Source organism: Plectropomus leopardus, chromosome 10 (assembly GCF_008729295.1).
Source record: "Plectropomus leopardus isolate mb chromosome 10, YSFRI_Pleo_2.0, whole genome shotgun sequence".
Classification (NCBI taxonomy): domain Eukaryota; kingdom Metazoa; phylum Chordata; class Actinopteri; order Perciformes; family Serranidae; genus Plectropomus; species Plectropomus leopardus.
The window spans coordinates 32,137,302-32,161,569 of NC_056472.1; the positions used below are offsets into that span (position 1 = coordinate 32,137,302).

The following is a 24,268-nucleotide window of genomic DNA, read 5'->3' on the forward strand; positions in this document are numbered from 1 at the left end:
GCAGTTTTTTATTGTTTGCAAGTCACACAGACGAAAATGCTCCCAGTGCTCCCAGTGCCTTCCCCATTGTCTTTAAAAATGACAGGGAGGCACTGGACTCGACACTCCGCCAATCAGCGCCTCCGTCTGTTTCCAAATCTCCCGGCGGCGCAGCGCATTGGCCGCCCGGCGCGTCACTCCTGATTTCGGGCGGCGTGTGGGAGGAGCTCGGTGGAGAGATGAAGGGAGGGGTGGCGGGTTAGAGGCGGTGCGACTGTCAATTGTGTTCCCTATTCTCGTCAAAAGTCGGCTGTTGTTGCTGTTGAGTAGAACCGAGACGGTGTGAGGATCTGTGTTTGCTCAGAGCAGTGCGCTCCGCACCGACATGTGAGCCAATCTTCTCTTTTCTCGCCGCAAACCGAAGCGCAAGTTCGCTCTTTTTCTGCACTTTGACATCGATGTGTTTTGGGGGAGAACAGGAGTAGGGTTCCGCGTCGCCTTCAAGCCAAAGCTGGATTGTTGTCAAACATTTTTTCTCTCCCTCCAACCACCAGCACCTCGTTTCATCATTTCTCGTCACGCGCTGAAGCTTTAACGCGTTTGTTGGTGCTCAGAGAGAAAGGGGGGTGCCTTCACCGCCTCGAGGACAAGCAGCAAGACTGGGCACGGTGAAGACTTGTTGCGCGCATCCGGGGAGCGCACCAGTCCAGTTTTCATCCAAGTGCACGCACAGTACCTGCGTGCGATGCTCTGATTTCAGCGGTGAGTCAGTGAGCGGAGCGGGAATGGACTGTGACCAGCGAACAGCCTCAAGTCAGCGCGGCGCTCAGTGACTATGAAAATCTGCTCATAATTAACCAAACTGGGGGTGATTAGTTCGCTCCGGAGCAGCTTGCCGAGCGGCTGATGCTTTTCGGAAAACCAGTTCTCCTGTAAATGGCATCCACGCGCAGCCGAGTCAAACTTTATTCGGGTCAGATCCGACGACTTGATTAATTTTTTTCTTTTTCTAAAATCGAGCGCTCCCTCCATCTCTTTCTCATCGATATGTCTGAGCGCGATGGATATGGAGACGGGCTTTGCAGCGACGGAGCGCCGGAGTGCATTCCGCCGAGAGCGTCCCGCGGCCGGCGGAGCGGTGTCATCCTCCCCGGTGGCGGCCAGGACACCGACACCATCCTCCTGGACTCGGTGAAGGCGGCACCTCGCCGGAGCAGCATCATCAAGGTAAAGAAACCGGCATGCTTCTGCCCTATGTTGTTTTTGTCCCATTTAACTGGAAATACAGAGCGTTTATTGGGGCAATTTGGCCCAAAATGGGCCACACAATGGCGCACTTTACGCGAAAACACAGTAAAAAATCTCCGAAAATGAGTGACATAATCAGCGCTTCAGTTCGTACTGTCGTGTAACAGGTCTTTAATTTCTCCTCCAAGGCCACGCCGGGGTTTGACGCGCGTGTGACAGCAGCATGTTGTGCCACACGTCCGCCAATAATCCCTCATTTCGCGTCCTTTTGTGTTTTTTTTACGCGCGTCACACGTGCGTAATTTTCAAATTCCTCAATCTTTGTCCCCCGACTGCATTTCAAAGTAGCCATACCACATTCTCAGATGATAAGGACAGCAGAGAGACAACTTCTGACTCCTGTGTTGACTCTGAGCTGCTGCATGCTGCCGTGTGGATTCACTGAAACATGCAATCAAAAGCTCCTTAAGGATTAGTTTTCCCTTCATAAGAATGAGATTTAACATATTTTACAAGGATTAAATATGATGGCAAGAAAGTCTCTAACAGGAACAATGATTCTGTGGGATTATTAAAGACAAATGCACCTTAAACTGTGGATGAACTTCATCTTATCTTTAATTGCTTTTGGCTGGAAGAATGACTCGATTTCTTTCTCTTAAGTAAAAGTAGATGAGCAAAAAATGTGCAAAAACCTTTTGATTAAAGGAACAGTGTGAGATTTGGGGGAATTTAGTGGCGGCTAGTGGAGGATTGCAGATTGCAGCCAGTTGAAACTTCTCCCGGTTAGGTTTTTACTGGGAGCCTCTTCAAAAACAAACAAAAAAACCCCCCAAAAAACCACTGGATCCTGAGATTTCAGGCAAACTTGAGCCAATCGAGCTCATACCGTGTTCATTGGAGAAACTCTGAATTTTAACCCGAAACTGCTTTATTTGATGTTTTGATCGGTTTAAATCACGTGATTGGTTTGTTTCAGAGAGGAAGAAACTTCTGCGTATGATTCGGCTCCTGGTAAAAACCTCCTGAATAAACACTGAAGGAATTCTAACTGGGAGAAACACTGCAGTGACGACATTTCTCCGCTTTTGCTTTTGTTTTGATGTAGAGACCCCCGGCAAATAGTTGAGCCTCTGCGTGTGAGGATGCAGTACTTTATGATATGTAGAGCACTTCATTGGTCTGTGGTGATTAGGTGTAGTATATGGAGGAGGTGACCAGTTGTGCATGTTTGTGTTTTTTGGTGTTGTTATTCGAGCTGTCTGTTGTGTTTGGTGATTGCTGTGTGATTTTTCCAAAATGACTAATAGAAAATCCATCTAAATATCTTTCTAGCAACAGAAAATAACATATTGTGCATTAAATACTGATGCATTAATGTGGAAGCAGCATTTGTAGCTGTTCAAGGTAGAAGAAGGTTTAATTACTTGACTGTGATATTTAAGCCCAGTGGTTCCCAATTTAAGGGCTTGGCCCCTTCAAAGGGTCACCAGAAAGATCAGAGAAGTCATGAGAGGATTAATGGGGCAGGAAAGAAGAACAACAGACATTTCTCTGATTTTTGCCATAATTTGTGAAATAATGGATATTGGATACACACATTTTTAAAGACGAAAAAATGCCTGAATCACTGTTTTTTGTTTTTTTTTTAGCCTTTCTCGTGTTTTAGGTCAGAAAAGAAACTATAGCTGTCAAATGAATGCAAATGAATGTAGTGGAGTAAAAAGTACAATTTTCTCTCTGACATGCAGCAAAGTAGATGAAAAAAGTATCAAAGTAAAACTTCAAATATAAGCCCAGTCCCTTTTTATTTTGTCTGGTTTCTGTGCAGTTCATTTTCATCGAAGTTCTTTGGATGCATAAAACCGTGTTGTTGGCGACCTGCTGGAGATATCGTTATCTGGCTGCTTAGATCACGCATACAAATATGTGCATATGTTTAAACTTTTGTCAGTATGGACATGCTACACACATCATTAGATTGGTAAGATCTCCTCATCAATCGTTAAGTTTATTTTACTGAAACCGTGAGCACCGAAGAAGGTGGTGTTTAACAGGAAAGACGCAAAAAAAGAGATAAGTAGATGTAGAAGACTATTTTTAAAAAAGCTAGGGGAAAATGTTTAGTGAAATATATTCATAATTATATATTTAAAGTTGTTTTACTTTTAAAAAAGAATAATTTAAGCATTTTTTTCAGTTGTTTTTTGCTTCATATATTTTTCTGTTTTACTTTGTGTTTTTTTGTTGTTACAAATTTACAGGTAATTTTCTTGTAATTTTCACATATTTCTCGCCAACCTCTTGGTCATTTCTTCTTTTGTTGCTCATCACTTTCTTCCCAAAATAATAGTAAAATAAAGCCAATTTATTCAGATTAAAAGGTTAAATAATTTTATTGTAATTATTAAAATCCTGTCCCAAACATAAGCCGGTAGACTTCAGTGATTTAGCAAATCATAGTGATAAACTGCAGATTTACTGTAGTACAGCACTTAAGTATATTTACTTAATTACTTTCCGCCACTGCTGCAAAGACCCCTCACCTACTGACCGACTGGGCGACGTCATGGTGACATCGTGCTTTTCCACCCTCACCTGTGCTCAGGTTGCAGGTCATCGAACCTCTCGGAGGAGCCGAGTGTGGAAGTGCGGATCATGTTAGGGGATCATTATATTTTAATTTTCCGGCGTATCCGCTCCTCCTCAGGTTTTGTGTCACCTGTGTCAGAAATCAGGCCGGAGGAGGAAATAGATTGTGACCTTCTCACATGTGACGCCGATATCGTGCTCCATATTTCATGTCAGCGGCGGAGTCACGGGGGGGAGGTGGTGATTTCTGCCAGCCTCTCGTCCGCACTGTGTCGGGGGGGAAGTGTGAGTCAGAGCAGCGACACCCATCTGGAAGATCCAGCTGAACAGAGGGAGCTTTGACTGCTGGGAGGAAGTGGATGAAAGGACGGACAGACGAGAGGAGTGATGTCAGTGACAGGCGCGCTCCGCTGTGACAGCCGGGGATGGGTATCAATACCCCTCAGAGTCCGCCCAAATATGTCAGATTATTATTAACTGGCAACCACTGACAACTTGCAGTATAATACAACAATTAATCGACTAATCTGCAACCGTTTTTTGATAACAAATTAGTTGTTTCAGTCTATTAACACTGAAAATTCCTTTTAAATAATGTGAAAATATTTGTTGAGTGATTTACTTTAAACGTCTGTTCATAAATATAGTAATTATGACATACTATAAATAATATGACAAAATTTGTTGGAACAACATTTATTTGTGAGTAATTAACTTAAAAAATGTGTTCATAAATATGGTAACTGAATACATAAGCCTTAAGAATTTCTTTTAGATAATGTGGGAAACTTAGTTTGAACACATTAACTTGGATGAGTTACTTACTTAAGAACTTGTTTTCAGAATTATGGTAATTGAGTATTTAATTACCATAATTGTTAACACACATTATTATGTTCATTACTACTAATAATTGAATTGGTCCAATACGTTTTTCTACGTTGTTTCTAGCTTTAAATCAAATTCATCAATTAGACCTCAACAACTTTATTTGAAAATGTAAACAAAGTTGTTACAGATCACAAAACATGAGATAATCAAATACATCGCCTAATATTTAGCAAAAGATAAATGACACAGAGATCCAGAATCAGAACTTCATTGTACCGCACGCATGCACGCACACACACATGCACGCATGCACGCTAGCACGCACCGAGCAGACACGCACGCACATATATGCACGCCCCACACTCATCGCTTGAGTCGAAACCAGCAGATTACGTCTTCATCTAGGTGGAGTTTTTTTGAGGTTACCAGTTGAAATGAGGGAGAGGTAATCTCCTGCACAGCTCACGTTACTACGACAACACACGCTCACATGTGCCTGAGACGCCCACACATACCGTGTTAGTGTCTGCGCACACACACACACACACACACACACACACACACACACACACACACACACACACACACACACACCCCTGTTTGTTCAGCTCACCCCATCAAAACACACACACATATACACACACATGCAAGCAATTAAGTCCTTGTTCTGTCTGCGCGCTCTGAAACTGTTGCATGGATGCAGAGATTACATCCTCAGCCAGAGAGCCGGTGTGTGTGAAACGGTTTTGCAGGACCGTGTTGATGATGCTGGATCTGCACAGCTTCATAATCGAGTGGTGTGTGTGTAAATAAGTGAAGAATGCACATGTAATTGTGGAAATACAGTAGTTGTAAAAGATGGTAGCTCTGCAGCAACAAACACTACTAATGTAAACACACTCTGCTCGCACATGCGGTGCAGCGGGCGTGATGTGCACTGCTGCAAAACATCCCAAAACAGCCTCTCCAGTATGAAGTTAATATAAAGATGAGGGTCCGTATATTTGACAGTATTTAAAATCACACCGTTGGGATTTCTAAATATCATGGTATACTGTAATACTGTGATACTGCCCAGTACGTAAATAAGTCCATGCATAAGCCGCCTCATTTTCATAAACGCAATATCTCGAGAGCACCTTGTGGGAATTACATCAAATTTAGCACAAACGTCTATTTGGACTCAAGAATGAAATGAACGAGGTGCCGTGATCTTACGAAACATGTTTTCGGCCTCAACTCAAGAATTTATTCGCTTATTTGGACAAAATTCTACAGCCATGTCTAAGAGAATAAAATCCAAAAGGTTCAAAAGTCAACTTCTCTATGACGGCCTAATGTTCAGTAAATCACTTTTTGTCATCATTTGGTCATTTGGTACTGAATTGGTGACACTCATCTTGAAAATGTGCTGATTGTAGAGGTCTTATGTGTGTGAAGCGTTTATGTTTTTACAGACGTGGATGTGTAACTTGACTGGTGCGTGGAGGCAGACAATCGTGACGGTATTTTTATTTTTTTTAGAATTAGAATGAAATAATAATCGATTAATGAAAGAAATAGAATCTGCAGATGAGTTGCAGCCATAGTTGGTGATTTTGAATGTGTGCTGAGAAAATTCAACTATAAAAGAAGCTAAATAAACTATTTTAAAACTCTTAGGACTATCTGGAAAAAAATCACAAAGCAAAAAAGAGACAGAAGTGAGATGCTGCAAAGGTCACATTGAACCGGTTATATGACACTTGCTCTAAATATTAGTTAACGTTAGTGAATTAAGTTAACATTCAACAATGTTTTATCTCTGACTTTATATCAAAGAACCAGATTTTGTCTCGGTTGTTCAGTCTTTGTGCTGATGATTCATCCTGAGTCTCGCGTCCATCCAACCCTTGAAAAAGCTCCAACGGCCAGTCACCCCTGACCCTGGACGCCAGAAATAACTCTTCCTTCTTCTCCGGTTTAATAAGAAAATAATTGTATGTGCTCGGCCGGCTTTAGAGAAAAGCCTGCTGGTTCTCCTAAAGGATGTCGAGCTCGAGTCCAGAGAAGCCGAACAGAAAAAGAAGACCCGTCATGACGTCAGCGCTGTCGTTTTCTCTGCAGCTGAGACAAATGAAGTTGTGAAACTGGCTGAAACCTGAGTATCTGTTAATAGAGTACAGCAGAAAGACTGAGGCTTTTCCCCATTTTAATGTAATAGCAATTTACCCCAAACTAAATTAAAAATCTGTGTTTCCTCCTCGTTTTCACTCATGCATTGTTATTCCAGTCGCCCAGATGAGCTGCACCGCCGCTTCATCACGTTTTAAAGAGCGGGTTAAAGGGACGTTAATCTCAATCAAGTTAAACACATCAGAGCTCAGGCTGCTTTATTAATTTCCCCCCCAACGATTAGCTTACAGCATTACAGTGTAACGGGCCAGAAGGCACACACACGCGGAGCGCGGCGGCAGACACGCCAGTCAGGCCTGGGAGGGGAGAGCGGTGCGGGATTAACGGTCGAATGAGAGCACGCGCGCACACACACACACACACACACACACACACACACACACACACACGGTCGGACACACAGGTTTTTTCCAGGATGAGGCTCAGGGGAGACATGGTTGGACGTGTCTCTGACAGGCCGGCGTGCAGCCTGACTGCTCGCTGTTGGAGCGCTGAAGGACGCCGTCTCTCTCGTGCGGTTGTGTTTGCAGAGCAGAGGCCTTGGTGTCTCACAGTTTGACTGCCAGACCGTGTTTAGTATTTCGGCAGGATTTCCTGAATGTTAAAGATGTCTAGGAACTGAAATGGGAATGGGTGCGTTTTCCCGGATTATCTAAATCGGTCTCATATCAGGACTCGTTGCAGCGTGGACACGGGGAGGCTGCTGAGGTCTTACTGGAGCCGTACTTGCAGTTTTTTGTATCTTCTAGCACAATAAGGGTCGACAGATTATCGGCCTGGCCCATTATCAAGGATCATATTTGGCGTTTTGCCGATTATCTGTATCAGCATTTTATTTTAGTGATCGCAGACAGAAAGTGTCGGCATGGGAGGAACTTTTACTTTGTAAAACCTCAGGGAGCTGTTTTTATTTATTCATTTTTTATTTAAATTTTCACTTGACTTTATAAAAAAAGTTGCTGGGAACTTGCCATATATGATGTTAAGAGCTCAGTTTGTAATATTCCAAATTCTAAAAATTGACAAAAGATTTTCATTTTTATTGCAAATACATATCTGTTCCAAATATCGTTTATCAATTTTATTAATTATTAATAATCGGTATCAGCCGTGAAAAGCCAATATTGGTTGACCCCTACGGACTAATCAGTATCGGCTCTGATAAAACCAATATCGGTCGACCTCGATGGCACAGTGCAAGCACATCAACACGGCGCATCAAAGGAAACCTAAATGCAGAACCTTTGACTGTTTGAAAAACTTCTTTAACTCCGTCAGCAGCTGCTGCGGCTCAGCCGGCTCAGTTTTCATCATCAGTCCTGTTTATTTCAGTCGATATGGTAAAAGTATGGAGTACTGATACACAGCCTCTGTGCCAATCCATGTAGTTAATCTTCAGATATTTAAAGAAATGTGTTTGAATTTTATGGAGGACTGAAACTGACAAAAATCAAAAATAGATAAATAAATGTGTCAATAAATATATGAAAATGCCCAAAAAATGACAATATTTATTTAGATTAGATTTTTTTAAATTTCCCATTTAATTTTCCTTTTTTTATCAATTAATTTAATTTATTATTAATTAATTTATTTTTATATTATTTGCTTATTTATTTATGTAAAATTAATACATTGATAAATAAAATGGAAAATTAAATGGGAAATTAAATAAATATTGGCATTTGTGGCACATTTATTTATTTTTGATTTTGTCGGTTTCAGTCCTCTATAAAATTTAGCATGCTAGTGGTGCATAATGAAAAAGTGTTGTTGAGATATTTCAGTCTGGAGCAAACTCGTAGTGGTTTTCAGCTGTATGCCAGTTATCTCTTAAATCATCATGAGCTGACAAACAGCCCATTTCAAGTCAGTTTTATTTATAAAGTCCATTATCACAAATCACAATTTGCCTCAGACCCTCACATCGACTGCGGGAAAAACTCCCAAAAAACTCTATAACAGGAAAAAATGGTAGAAACCTCAGGAAGAGAATAGATGTTGTAAAAAACACTTAAATTACAGTAGATGACAAAGTGATACACAGGAAAGAGAGAGAGAGGAGAAAGAGAGGGACCATGAAAGTTTGAAAAGTGCACAGAAGTGCTTCGACTCCATTATGGAAAGTCATGGAAAAGTCATGGAATTTCGTACGAGGGCCACGGTGGGAGCCGTGTTTATGTTCGATAGGAGTTTATTTTTGTCCCGTCTCAGTCGGAGCGCCATGTGGCTTTCTTATCCCGCTCTGCCTCCTTCTCCTCTCCCATCTGCACTCCTCGCTCTGCATCTCAAACTCTGCATTGTCTTTTCCTTTTGTCTTTTCCGAATCCCTGTTTTTCCCTCCCGCCTCTCATTCGGCGGCGCTTTGATGTTCTCCGTTGTTGTTTTTTTTGCCGGTATTGTTCTCACTTTGTTGTATTCGCTGTAGTTCTCCGTCACGATCCTGCCGTGCCGAGCAGCGAACAATGATTTGTTAACAACGTGTTCCTGGAAGCCGGTCAACAGAAACGACAATGTATCCTGTGTGTGCGCGCAAAGCAATTAGGGGCCTCTGAGGGCCCTCTGTCTGCCAGTGTCACTCTGATACTGGTGCCACATCACCACCTCATCACAGCTGCTGGTCAGGAGTTTGATGTGTGTGACCGCAGCAGAGACAAAGCACACGTAGCTCCGACACACATCACGATGTTACGCGATTCATCAGAAGAACGCCACGAAGTTCAGCCTCAAAAGAAACTCAGAACTTCTCAGAAGACATAAGACACCGACCCATAACCAGATTTGGAACAGATATGCATTTACAATAAAAACGAAAGTCTTTCTGTCAATATTTAGAATTTGGAACATAACAAACGTGGAACTTTGTTTACATGCTTTTAGCAAATGTTTAATCAAAACTGAGATTTTTACAGTTTTTTATTGCTATTTTTAATTCTTGACAGACATTGCTGTGAGGTCTTGGTCTTAATTCTGGTGCACCAAATTCTGTTTATCTTGCACTGGATGCTTCCCTTTAATTGAGGTGTTTGCATGCATTAATTTGGACTGTTTGGACTCTCACACAGGGGATATTATCACCATTGGAAGAGGCTAGATTTATAAACATTAAGACAAAAAATAATAATAATAAAATAAAAAACAATAAAATGTATTGTTTTTATTGTTTTTTATTTTATTATTAGATTTTATTTAATTTTTTGTTTGTTATTTTAGCTTTTTTTTCGTATATTTACAGTTTTTATTGCTATTTATGATTCTTGACATTGCTGCTAGTTATTTGTTTTTGTGGACGTTATAATTTTATTGCGATTTCTATCATATGTTATATATCCTTTGAGCCCACTGGAGGTGAATTCAGGACTTTGCTGTAAAAGAGCTTTATGCTCAGTTGACTTTCCCTGAATAAACAGTAGGTTTGATGATAAAAAATGATAACAGTAAAGTAATGTTTCTCACATCGTCCTGCAGAAAACTTTATGTCCCAGAGATCAAGCTAAAGACGAGACAAGAACAAAACAAGTGACATTACGTAATAATTCGTTCCTCCGCTGAGCCTCATGAGTGACACGATTGCACAGCGTGATTACCTGATTACACGTATCACCTGGCTCTCAGGCGGCGAGCCAATCAGAGCGCAGACAGAAATCTTATCAGCATCTCATTGTTTTATCTTTGAGTCCGGCTGGACCTCACAAGAGTGTCGAAAACAACTGTGGTGAACGTCGGGGCAGATTTCTCCGACCTGCACACAGAATTTGTGATAACTGTAATGTATGTTAAAAAAAAAATTTCTAATGTGAGCCTTTGAAAATGTGAACAATTCTTTTAAAAATATGGGGCAAAGCCGATGAACTCTGAAGACATTACCCAAAATTAGCAAGAAATTAGTAAAGAGTGCAAGAAAATTGCCTGAATATTAGTCAAAAGAAAGAAAGAAAGAAAGAAACAAAGTTAAAAATATAAACATTAAAGTTGTTACTGTAACTTTTTTAAATATGTACATAAGACAAATATAGATATAGTTTTTCCCTTTCTTTTTTCTTTTACATTTTGCTAACCAAAACTTAGACAGATAATCAATGATGCCGCCACATTTTGACAAAAATCAATCAGTATTTTTCTATTTATACAGATAAAACTCCATTTATCCAAAATTTAAACCAAAACTAGAACTCATCAGGAGGTCAACAAAGGTCATGTTTGCTTTGGTGTTGAATCAACGGTTGATGAATGACCCTTTGAAACCGGACCATATTGGCTTGATTTGGTACAAAACAAAAAGTAAAAAAACAAAACCAAAAATAAAATAAATTCTTTTAAAAAAGATAAAACAACAACCAAGACTTGGAAGAAGTTTTGAAAATATAATAATTCTGTAAAATTATTTTAAATATGTAATTATGATAATTATATATATATTTTCCCCTTTTTCTGTATTTTTTTTTCCCTCGCTCATTTTCTTGTTTATGGAACATTTCTTAATAAGTTACTCATTGCCTATTTCCCATGTTTCTGAAAGAAATCAAATCAATTTGCTCAAAGTTCAAAGTTTGAATTTCTTGTGAAAGGCTTGAATTCTTGTTTTTTCTCCCGTTTACCTTCAACTGAAATCACCAAAGTGCCTCAAAAATGGTGTGAAATCAGTTTTCAAATGTGTCGTTATTGTGCGTTTTGTTATTGCGGGGAGAGTAAATGATCTTGGAGATGCGTCAGAAAAGTCACTTTGGCCTCGAAGCCTCTGAGTCGGTGGTGCTTTTGTGTGTTTGATTGACAGCTCCAGTGGGGGCAGAAAGAAGTGAGTGTGGCATAAAAGCTGAGGACAGATGACATTTTCTTTTCTTTTTTTTTGCAGTGATGTTGAAGAATTGAAAAAACGCTATTATGCATTTAAATAGACTAATTACAACCGTTACAATTGTATTTTTCAGCAGGTTTTAATGTGAAAAAGTGGGATATCTAATTAACTAAATCATGTAGCCTGCAGACTCGTGCAAGCAGAATAAGTTTGTTCAGTGAGCTTTAAGGTGCAGCACAAAATCTAAATTATTTTAGGTCTGTCTTGTTGTGCCGTGAGGTTGGATACTGTCCGGTTGCTAATGTGACTGTGCAGCTCTTTGCATCCAAAGCATTTCACATTTTTTAAAAAAAGTGACTCGTTACTGGTTTTCTAGCAGGGTCAGTGCCACAAAAGCGGTGTTTTTTTTAGTGCTGTGTTTTCGGCTGGAGTTGTGCAAAAAAAATCTAAAACATTTTAAAACATTCAAGCCAAAATTTGCAACCAGTCACTGTTTTTCCAGCAGCTTTTCAGCCCTGAAACGAGGATGTTTTTTAGGGACGTTTATTCTACTCTGTTTTATGCAAAGTTCATTAACAGAAGTTCACTCAGAGATGATTATCATCCGAGAATCTGTTAAGTGCATCATGAAAACTATAATTATAGCACCATTTTCACACGTTCAGGCTGATTGTTTATCCCAAAAGGGACGTGTTGCAGAAAAAAAAAGAGTTCTTAGTTGGGCGTTAACAGTTTTAGCGATGACGGGCGTGTAAGTCTTCTTTGAGGGTGCGTGTGGGAAATTAGTGTGAGATAAAATAACAGAGAGACTGAATACATGTGGGAGAGTGTTCATGTCTGTCGTTTGAGTTAATACGAATGATGTGGGATTTAAAGAGTGACCTTCACTCTGCTAGGTTTCCAGTGCAGGAATTAAAACACCAACACATAAAAGAGGATTTTCGATTTGAATAACTGGAATCACAAACTAGTTGAGAAGCTGAGCGGCTGCCAGGGTGACTGTGGCAAGGACGTTTATCTACAAATCACTTCCTGTTGAAACCGCTCTACAGGCTGTCTCGCCTTTCTATCACTGTCAGTTTCTCTTTGAGCACGCCAGAGACAAAGACGAAGATGACATTTCATTTCTGGAAGCAGAGAGGGAGCATCTCCAGAGCAGACAGATGAAGAGAGACGCCGAATGTGGATCGACAGGTTGTAGAAAAGTGAAGCGCAGAGGAGTCAACGTGAGGGGAGATGCTGAAAAAGGAGGAGAGGGGCAGAGGAGAGTCATCCAGGCAGATGCAGCTGGCTGTGTGTGTGTGTGTGTGTGTGTGTGTGTGTGTGTGTGTGTGTGTGTGCGTGTGTGTGTGTGTGTGTGTGTGTGTGTGTGTGTGTGTGTGTGTGTGTGTGTGTGTGTGTGTGTGTGTGTGTGTGTGTGTGTGTGTGTCTGCTCAGCAGTGCGTGGTGTTCACCTCAGGGTGGATAGATCGGGGGAAAACTCTAGAGACTGCATGTCGGGTTGTTTTGCTGTTTTGGGCTTCAGCCTAGGGGGCCACACACACACACACACACACACACACACACACACACACACACACACACACACACACACACACACACACACACACACACACACACACACACACACACACACACAGACCAGAGGCTGTTTTCCCATTGGGATTCTCTGGTTTGAAATCCACTCCCCATAGCCCCGCTGGTCTTCCTCCGTGGTGCCTTCGTCTGCCTTTCATCCACACGTTGCAGGTGTTCACTAACGTCCCAGCAGCCATGTCGGTGACCTTAAGCCGAGTCACGTTAAAAAAAGCCACAGTGAAATTTATTCAAATGTCTCTGTGAAAAAAGCTCGTGTCCATAAAGCAGTCTGGTTCAGTTCAGTACAGTTTTTTACTCATTAAAACAGTTATTTTTGTGTTTTCATTTTCAGAAATTGAACTGTTCCATACTATCATGTTTTTTTTGGCCTCCTCGACCCGAGTTGTTGACTAACTCGGCACAAGGACAAGAAACAGGACCTGATTTTAAAATATCATATTTAGGTTTGGGCATTATAACAGAGTCACAGTGTACCAGAGTACTTAGAAATCCCGAAGGCGTGTTTTTTTTTAATACCGTCATAGATACAGGCGCTCCTCTTTCTATTAAACTCATTGCATGTAGTGCACAGCATGCACCATCAGAGCTCAGTCTCTGGTCTCTACTGAACAGGCAGCTGAAAGACACAGTGACACCTAGTGTTGAAGGGAGAAGTTACAGGACTGTAAACAGCTGGCGGCCAGCAGGCAGAGAGAGACTGTGGAGAATAACGACACGTTTTTTTACATCTAATTTGGTGAATTAAGGATTTAGTTTTATTTTGTTTCTGTTGAGTTTGAATGAAGAGTGTTTTGTGATGAGTTAACGAAGGTCTTCTGTGGCCGCGAGAAAGTTGAATTCAAAAGACGTACAGTTGTTTTTCTCTGTTTAATAAGGAATAGGTGTCAGAATTTGACTTTTCATAACATTTTTGGGGGTTTGTGACGGCTCAGCAACAGATAGAGACGAGATATAATGCTTATCAGTGTATTTAATAATTGTGAAAAATAAGAAAAGCTCTTGAATTTACGGTTGATGTTTTGTACATGTTCATTCTGCTTGACATCGGCAGAAATCAGCATGTTGGCCATTTATGATAATCCATTTTAAGGCAATATTGGCCAATGACGTCCCGAAATAAATCCTTATAATCCAGAACCTGGAAACATCAAATCTTTGGCATTTTTGCTTTTCCTCAGCTGATCAACCGGCTTATTACAGCAGCTCTAGTTGCATTAAAACAAACTGTTTTGGTGCAAAGTTTTAACTTTTTTAATAATGTCGAGCGGGCTGTTATGTGGATGCAGCTGGAGGGAATGTGACCGCACATATGAGCCACAGAGAAATTAAAAAAAAGTCCTCTCTGATCCCACCAGAGAGAAACATGTTGAGTAGTTTCATGTTGAGGCGTTTTATCTCCTGTTTTATTTTGCCGGCAATGCAGGAATGTCACTAATGATGTTATCATGATGTGCAGTCCTGAACTTTCTTCAGCTGGAGAACTGCTCTCAGACCAGCTCGTTTAAGATGAAGAAGAAGTTTTTTTTAAAGGAGTGTTTGAAAAACCACTTTTTTAAGGTGAATTCTGACTAAACCACCAGTTTGCGTAAGTAAGCCTCCCTGCGCTCTTATCTGTCTGCAGCAGTGCTTCATAATTACACAGTGTCCACTCCAGCTGACTGGCTGGTTTATAATGCTAATGGGTGTGTCCTGATTTACCAGAAAGTTGAGCCTAGTTATGTGTGTGTGTGTGTGTGTGTGTGTGTGTGTGTGAAGGGCATGTTTCAGCTCTTTTAGAGAGCAGGAATGTGGTGCGGCTGCCAGACTCGGCTGCTGTGACTTCACTGGGACCAGCGGAGATCCCTGGCACCGCACACACTTGCTGCCATGGCAACCACATACAGGACCCATGACAAACTACCCCTCTAACCCCCCGCCACACCCCCCGCCGTCCTTAACCCAAAAACTGTGTGTTTGAACATCTCTCTGTACCTTGTTAAATTTCCTCTAAAATTCGGAGGTTTGCTCATGTGGAAATGAGTCGTGTGCGTGTGTGTTTGTGCGCGTGTGTGCGTGCGTGTGTGTTTAAAATGCAGTGTAAATCTAGGGGAGATCATCCTTTATTCAGGACTGTAATTAGTGTTTGTGTGTGTGATATTAATGAGTGCCGTTTTAATCACCCCTGGTTTTAAACCTGCATTAATCACAGAAAAACTGGCCACTTGGGGGCAGCAGAAACAGCCGTAAACACAACATTAACATATCATCACCTTTTAAGTTTCTTTATTTATTTATTTTGTTGGGGACTGTGTACAAAAAAAACCGTTGAGAAGTGATTGTTTGTTCCAGCTTCTAGCTTACTTCTTCCAACACTAATAATGTACAACTAATGCAATTAATCCAAACGTGCATGCACATTTTAATCATTCAACATTGTGCAAAATATGTAAATAATAATAACTTTCCAAGTATTTCTAGTCAGCAGGATGATTTTGAACTTGTTTTCAAACATGCAGCAGATTTTTAGTCGTGTTTCTGGCTACCTCGTGAATTTAATTCACTCTGCACCAACTCCTGAGGGAAATCTCGCTTCTCTTTACCTGCTAAATTCTCCTCTATATGTTCACCAGCACACTGTGTGTGTGTGTGTGTGTGTGTGTGTGTGTGTGTGTGTGTGTGTGTGAGAGCACGTGGCGTCTAAAAGCATCGTGGTATCAGAATAAAAGGCTGTTCTTCTCTGCTGAAGATATAATATTAATAACAGCACACACACCATTTTAGAATAATATATCTTCAATTCAGTGTTGGAAAGTTTTTTTTTTTCCCAAAATATATCCATTGTTGTTTTCTTGTATTTTTTTATAGAATAAGAATACAACAGTTACACATGCAATACAGAAACAAACACTTGCACCATCATAAATTAGGATACAAATGACTCAGTATATACCTAATCTACTTAAAAAAAAAAAGAAGCAATGCATAAGGCTGCATACGGTTTTATTGTGATGTGTTCAAGGTCAGCTCAGTAAAATTAGACAAAGGTAAATAAAACCTAAAAAAAAATCATGATGTATTCAAATGTCACATCAAGAAAAAGAAAATTTAGTTTTTGGCAAGAATAAATGAAAAGACAAAAATACACAAATTAATCCCTTTGTAATCACCAGTGTTTTGATAAGTAACTTTAATTTAATTAACCCTTTTTTTGGTATCTCTAACAAATTACAGTTACATTTATTTTGCAATTTGATCATGTGACATAATTTAATGTAAAAGGAACTGATTATATCACCAGCTTATGATTATTGGTGCTTTAATGTGTTCATCATTTTAATGACACAGCTGGTAACAGAAATGGAAAATACTCAAGTACAATAAAAGTAACTGAAAATTAAACTTTTTTTGTATTCTTTGTAAATGACCATGAGTTCTAGAAAGGCGCTATATAAATCCAATGTATTATTATTATTATTATTATTATTAAACTTGAGTACAGTACTTCCCCGCACGTGCACAATACAAACAAAGCCGGGACCCATTGAAAAAAAACTTTCACCAATGTACTACATGTGATCAGAAACTCTGCAGGATATTTTGTAATTTGTAAATAAATCTATTAGCGTGCAAATTAAACATTTTCAAAAGAAATGATTTGTCTGGTTTTTTGCCATAACTGCATCTGCTTTCATGCCATAAGATATCATTTCAGACATTAAACTTATGTTAAAAATTAGTTCAAAATTCCACTTAATTATTAATCCAAGATGTCTTGAAGACGACGCGCAGCTAATGTTCGATATATTTTGACAGACGATGTCTTTTTGAACGTCGAAATGTGATATGAGAACACAAATAACAGCAGAGCAACAACTTTTAATGAAACAAGTGAAGACTTCATAATTAACAATTAGAATAGAAGAGAAATACTAATAATAATTCAAATATATATACAAAGGAGGGCACTTAACATAGAATAGAATAAAATAAAATAACAATAATAACAATAAAGATATGTACAGTATGTACAGAGAACACAAAAAGATTAAATAGAGCAATAAAAAAGTGAAAGTTTTACAAAGAAGAGTGGCAGCAAACGTGTTTCTCTAAAACTTTTTTTTTCTGATATCTTCATGTTTGCAGACGTTAAAAATTAAAAACATTTGCTAATGCCCAAAAAAAGACGCTATGAAACAAAATACACGCATGCACATCTATTCATGTAAAATGAACTCACAGTAAAACTGAATTAAAACCTCTGAATTAAAATGTCCTCCAGTAATTTTCCGCTTATATCCACCATTTTATCATTTCACCCCGAAGTTGGATTTTTTTTTTGTGATACATTCGTAACGACTTTTGGAAGAAATCCCCCCAGAAATTACTGCATTTATCACACCAGTGCGCGCTCTCTTTCTCTCTCTTATTTCATCCTTTTTATTCAGCCTTGCAGAACGAATTGGCGGGGAGTGAGAGAAAAGAGGAAAATGATAATGACATGGAGGGCTGGAGGATTCAGAGTGTGTGAGAGAAACAAGAGGGACGGTCAGGTGCTTTTCAAGGCACAAATCGCTGTGAATCATCGTGTGGAGGTAGTGAATATACAAAAAGGCAGAAGCAGAAAGGTAGACTGGAAATAGACAAACAAAAGAAGCAATACAGCAGTTGTCCTCCCACAGCAATATATTGACTCTATATTGCTATATTCCAGTAAGAAATGATATTCTGCTGCTGTTGAGGGCTGTTTTTTACCCAAAATAATAACATTTCATCTCTGCTATCGCTCCTTTCTGGTGTTGCGATTTCCCCACAGCTGTTTTTCTTCCCTCTACAATCCGTTTTACAGCTTATAAACTCCTCAGTACTCTGTGTTATTCTATTTCAAGCTGTGAACAAAATCTTTCTGTTTCACTAATCACAGCACTAGATTTAAAAAAAAAAAAAAAAATTATTTTTTTTTCACATGATCCACAATTCCTCAAATAAAGAAAAAATCTAGAATTTGGGCTGTCAAATATATATATATATATATATATATATATATATATATATATATATATTTAAAATCAGATCAGTTTAAAAAAAAAAAAACAACTTAATTTCAATAGTTTTTTTTAAAAAAAATGATTTTATTTTAATTTGTCAAAATACACTGGAAGACAAAAATCCACAATCAAAGCAAAACATACAACAGCACATTTACCTTGAATGTCAAATAAAAAGGCTCAAATTAGGGCTCTCAAACTATGAATTTTTTAAATCACAATTAATTGCTGAATTTCAACAGTTAATCGTGATTAATCACTGTTTTTATCTTGTGGGATCAGGAGGTCGAGTGTCCACTTGTTTGCTCTGAAAAATTGAAATTGATCATTTCTAACTGTTCTGCTTATTTGTAGCTCTGTAATTGACTTTGGTTGATAGGATTTTAGTTTAGTAAGACTGTGTTAAAGTATGTGGTTTTTGCTTTGTGCAGTTCCCTAACGACTGCGTTTCTCCGACCCTTAGAGATAAGAAGGTCTTTATTATTTAATTTATGCTCCCCGTACACTACAGAGTTTCCCACTCATTCATTTATGTGTGGCAGGCTGCCACATTTAAAACATGTGCCGCCACATGTGCTTTGTCACCTTGAGCATTAGGAAATTTGAATTTTTAACTCTTTTCTGGCATTTTGTCAACAAAAACAATTCATTTACTAACATGTATTAATCCGCCTCTGAAAATAGTCCCTAACAAATGCACTTGCTTTGCTAAAAAAGCACAGTGACCATCTGTTTTGGGAAAAGGGTGAAATCACATATTTGTGTTTGCAAAGATTTCCGTCTGCAGTGGGAACAAATAGACTTGTGCCACAGAGGAATATTTAGAGGCTGACTAATACACTGTTGGTTCTGATCTTTTCACGGATTTATTGACAATCTGAAAAACACAGCACCACTCCAGTCTTATCCTTAAGCTTTTTGTCCCTGGATTGTGACTGCGAGCAGATTTCAGATGGCGTATACTCAATAAGGGCATTTGTTTTCAGGAGAATTATTAAAAAAAACAATTTTTTATTTGAGTGTTTTGTAGCTTTGACAGAAAACATGTCATGAGAGTAACGAGCGGGACTCGAGTCTCCTTTAATCCACCACTCATGACACCCCGTACAAGAATTCGCCATTTCCCCCAAACGCCGATGCTGCATGATTTATAATTTCTATATAAAACCCTCCAACCAAAACATCCACTGAATTCTTAATAAAACCGTTCCACATGGTATGCAGCCGGCTGACATCATGCACAGTATGTGGAAAGTTCACACGCAGCCAAAGCTCTGCTCAGACAAACATTACGGAGCTGACAGCGGGAGCGTGAGGAGGGCGGCTTCAGGTCAAATGCTTGTTTTGCACATGGTGTTTTACCCAGAATGCCTCTGTTTTGGTGGGTCATGTGATCAGAGGCAATACTTGACATTGTGGCGAAGCTGATGTGAAATCCCAGAGTTTTTCTTTGTGAATGTTTGATTAGTTTAAATAATCTTTGGAGGTCTTATTCATTCAGCATTTCGAGTGAGAGAAATAAAGAATTACTTTTTTATTTTTCCACCATTTTTTCCTCTATTTTCTTGTTTTTTTTGTATCTAAGTGACTAATAGAAACAATCATTTTTGGAATATTTGGTTTATTATTGAGCGAGAGTGCTGCAGCACACAGCAGCAACACAGGCTGCAGTGTAACTACTCTGGGCGTGTGCGTCTTCACATTTACTAAAAATGTTTCTCTCTTTTTTTTGCCACTGACAGGCTCATATTTTCCGTCAGTGTCACGTGTCTGACAGCATTATGATACGGGATCCTTACAGATGGACCTTTTTGTTAAAGAATACGATGAAAATCAGCACAAGAAAAGGGGGAAAAACTGAAGGAAAAACAAAAGGAAATTACTTGAAAAACATGCACTTTCTCTAATAGTAATTCTGCAACATAATGTAAAGATTAAATTATGAAAAGGCACATTTCCCAAGTTCTAAAAAAAGTTCTTCTGAATCTATTAATTTCTTGTAATTTCTGGGAAATGTCTTGCCAGGTATCTTGCTCTTTGTCTTTTCCCCACATATTTTCTCATCTTTTTAATATTTTTCTTTTTTTAAATTTATTTTTCTTCTTAAATTTAATTATGGCCTGATTGTTCTTAGTATTGTGGTAAATTAATAATCTTTTTTTTTTCTTTTCTTAAAAAATATTTTTCTTATAAAGTTTAATTATGGCCTGATTGTTCCTAGTGGTGTGGTAAATTCATATTTTTTTTTTTAAAAAATTCTATTTGGACTTTTCATTTGAATTGTGCCAAAAATATCCTCCATACAGATTGTTTTTATAAACGTCTGTTTCTTTTAATGGAGTCTGGTGGGTTTGGTGAAGGCTGTTTCTGGTCTTTCTCTGTAGGGATCTTTTCAATAATGTCTTCAGAAACTTATAATAATGTGAGCCTGTCAGTGACAAAAACAAACACTTTTAATGGACGGACAATGACGGTGAGAACATGCCTGGGTGGTCCTGTTTAGCTGCTGTTGGCTGCAGACCTCTCGCTCAATACTGGACCAGTTTCAAAAACGCTGGGAAAATATGCTCCAGTTGGAAAAAATACCAATATTACCCTTTAACATTAGAAAAGAAGCAGCAGAACAGACACGCTGATGCTGGATGAACTCAGGCAATAAGACAGAAAAAAAGTAAACCATCAGATGAATGAACTCGATAAAAATAGTCGCGAAAACACACAAGTTCCCACCTGCTTCTTTTCTTCAACAATAACAAACTGTGTTTCCTGTAAATGTGCCAGAAACAATTCAGCGCAGTTCGACTCCGTTCTGCAGGAGCGTCGTCGTGTTGGTGAGCTGCCAGGAGTGAGAGCTGGTCAGAGAGGTCAAAAATGTTTTCTTAATCACATCGGTATCCATGCAAGGCGAGGCACGTTCATTCACTCTGCAGCATTTATACACAAATATACGAGGCCATGGCAAACTTCTTTGTATTTGTTTTAAGTGTAGAAAAAATTCAAACAAACTTAAAAAAAAAGGTCAGAGAAAACGTAACAAATGTGCAAAGATCATGATAATAAAAGATGAAGACATAAAATAGTTTTGACACCAAACCATGCAGATGTTTCATCATTTTAACACCTAATGATTTGGCATATCTGCAAAAAAATAAATAAATAAATAAAAATAAAGTCAGCACACTAGATAAGGCACCCATGAACATTTATCTACACGTGTGATGTTTCGGGCTATAGCCCTGCTACACACCACATAAATGCGAGCATGAATAGGTCACCTGACAGACCTGACATGTGAGTCCAAAATCCTGAGATGCCTACAAATAAAATGTGACATACTATGTACATAAAAGTATCCCATGCAATACATGAGTGTCAGGAGACAAAATGAAACTAAAATATTAATAGCACAAACACTTATAATAATGCAAAATAAATTTAAAAAAATGTAGAAAAAAAGAAAAGAAAAAATACAGATTAAAAAGTAAAAATAAAAATTATAAAAATGTTTTTAAAAAAAGTTAAATAAATAAATATGTGAAGTAAATAATAATGTTAAAGATACTAAATATTCTGATAAAAAAAATATGGATGAAAAATATGAAAATTATTATGAAAATAGTAACATCTCATGGCAACAAATGTGCATTATCTAGTGTGCGGACTTTATTTGTATTTTTTGCATCTGTTTTCGTCCTGTCCAGCATTTAGGTGTTACTGCTTTTGGTTGCTGCTAGAACTTTTTTTCTGCGATGTCTGTGCCCTCAGTGCATTTAAAAACTCACCATCTCTTTGCAGAAAGGCAGCCTCTGTAGCTCAGGACCATCCACACTCCTCGCCGTGAAGGCTTTTAATTGGGGCTTTTTCTGCAGCAGAGAATAGTTTTAATGAGGACTGTCCACAGTGAGGTGACGGTGGGACGTTGCTTCTGAAGGAGGACTTTGCTTTCGAGTTTTTCAAATGTGATTTTAGATGCTTTGAGCTCCAGAAGCCTCCACAGAGCTGCAAACAGCAATTTTTAACATTGGCATGTGTTTTTTGAGTAATGGGTGTTTTTGTATTTTCGTGGAAACAGGTTGTTGCAAAAGTGGACTTCAGTTTTCAGAATACCGGGGTGTAAGAACGGGGCAGTCCTTGTAACAATGTCTACTGTTGTTTCAACAATTGTTCAAGATCTTTAGTTTCTAATGATCAAAACTGTGACAAGAAGAGGCTGAAAAAAAAGTAAATCTTTGTTGTTTTTGATTCATGAATGTCAGAAAAATTAATCATCTAAATAACTGCAGATTAATTTCTGTCAACTGATCATTTGATTTGATATTGGACAAAGATAGCAATATTAAGATACTATCTACGATCCTTACAGTTAACCTGATTCAGTTTTTGTATTGTGTGTATTTTGAATTTGCACCTAATTGATATTTTTTATTTCATATTTGCATTATTTTATACCTTGTACTGCTATGGCTGCAGTTTATATGCACACATGAAATACGATAATGTCAAAGTCAAAGTCAACTCAGACCCTCGGTGTAAACATCCAAGTACACAAACAAAAGACTAGCAAAAACTAAAAACATCAACATCAGTTTTCTTGTACGTTGCTTAGACGCCATCTGCAAATATTTAAACCTTTGAATGGCAATTTTAAAAAAAACAAAAACATGGAAAACAAAGGCAAACAGCAACTTGGCGTGAAATGTCCCCCAAATTTCAGAAAAAAATGTGACAAGAAAATTATCCAAAATCTAGCTAGCTAAATAAATTGTGAATCAAATGACCAAGTAAAAAATCCAAGGAAAATTACCTTAAATTAGCACCCAAAAAAAAGGAAAGGAGGGTGCCATGAAAAAATATTATTATTTATTTTTTTATTTATTTGTATTTCATTTAGCTTTTTTTCAGGTGATTTTCTATTTTTTCATGGCACCCTCCTTTCCTTTTTTTTGGGTGCTAATTTAAGGTAATTTTCCTGTAAATTTTTGGGACATTTCTTGTCAAGCTGCTCGTTGCCTTCTTTCCATGTTTTTGAAAGAAATCAAGCCAATTTGCTGAGGTGTCAAAGGGTTAAAGTGTGTGTAAGTAATGTACCTATATTATATATTATTTATCCCTCTGTCAAAAGCAAGATTAATGTGTTCAGTGTTTTCAGTCTAGACAGATATCTCAAAATCTCAGCAAATCTGCACAAGAGATGATGCCACTAAGGGGTTAAATGGGAAAATAATTTCTTTTTTTTATGTGTGTGTGTGATTTGGGTAAATTGACCTTTTCCAGCTGAGTCAAGTCTGGTTTGGATCCAGAAAAGACACATTAGGGTGCTTTGTCTGAACACAGTGACTCGTTCAGTGCGGTCGCTCGCCGCCGTACATATCGTTCTGTGGATTCAGATGATGAGGTCATCGTGCTCCCAGACACGCTGGGTGGAGTGGATGCATCTCACACGAGCCATAAAAACCTCCTCGTCAGGACCGTGGAGGCACTCCTCTCTGTCTCTGTCACACTCGGCCGTATCACTTTGAGCTTAAATGGTAAAATCAAGTCTCTCTCTCCATCAGCGTCTCTTGTCCTCCAGCAGCCGTTTCCTGCACGTCAGCCGTGACCTCTGACCTCAGATGAGGACATCTTTGGTTGGTTTCCTTGGCTACAGAGATGGGAAAAAAATAATGGCTCCTCTGACTCCTCCATCTGGCTCTCTTTTTCACACACACACCCATTTTTTTCTCTCGGCAGATTTTTTTTTGGAGGGTCTCAGCTGTGTATACAGCAGCAGTCTGAGTAAAAACTGTTGAATGTGGGAGGCCGAGGACTGCGGCGTGTTTTCATCCACCTGTTTTTTTTAAGTGTGTTTTCAGTTTGTGCATCAAAATGGAGCGGAGATGCTGAAAACTGAAAAACAAACAGCATCAAAATATTGCAAAAAAAAAAGAGCATAATTGAAACAAGCTTAGAGAATCGGTCGTGACGTGCGTAACAGTTGACTTAAAGGGACAGTTCACCCCAAAGCAAAAATACATATTTTTTCTCC

The 24,268-nt window shown here is 38.8% G+C and overlaps 1 protein-coding gene across 1 annotated transcript in view; it reads left to right on the top strand.

Moving 5' to 3' along the window:
- The first annotated feature begins 257 nt into the window (after positions 1-257).
- The window catches only part of plcl1 (phospholipase C like 1), a 97,220-nt gene continuing 73,209 nt past the window's right edge, over positions 258-24,268 (top strand). Inside the window, 1 exon segment of the mRNA XM_042494105.1 lies at positions 258-1,206. Coding sequence (XP_042350039.1) covers positions 1,027-1,206 — 180 coding nt within the window. The 5' untranslated portion in view covers positions 258-1,026.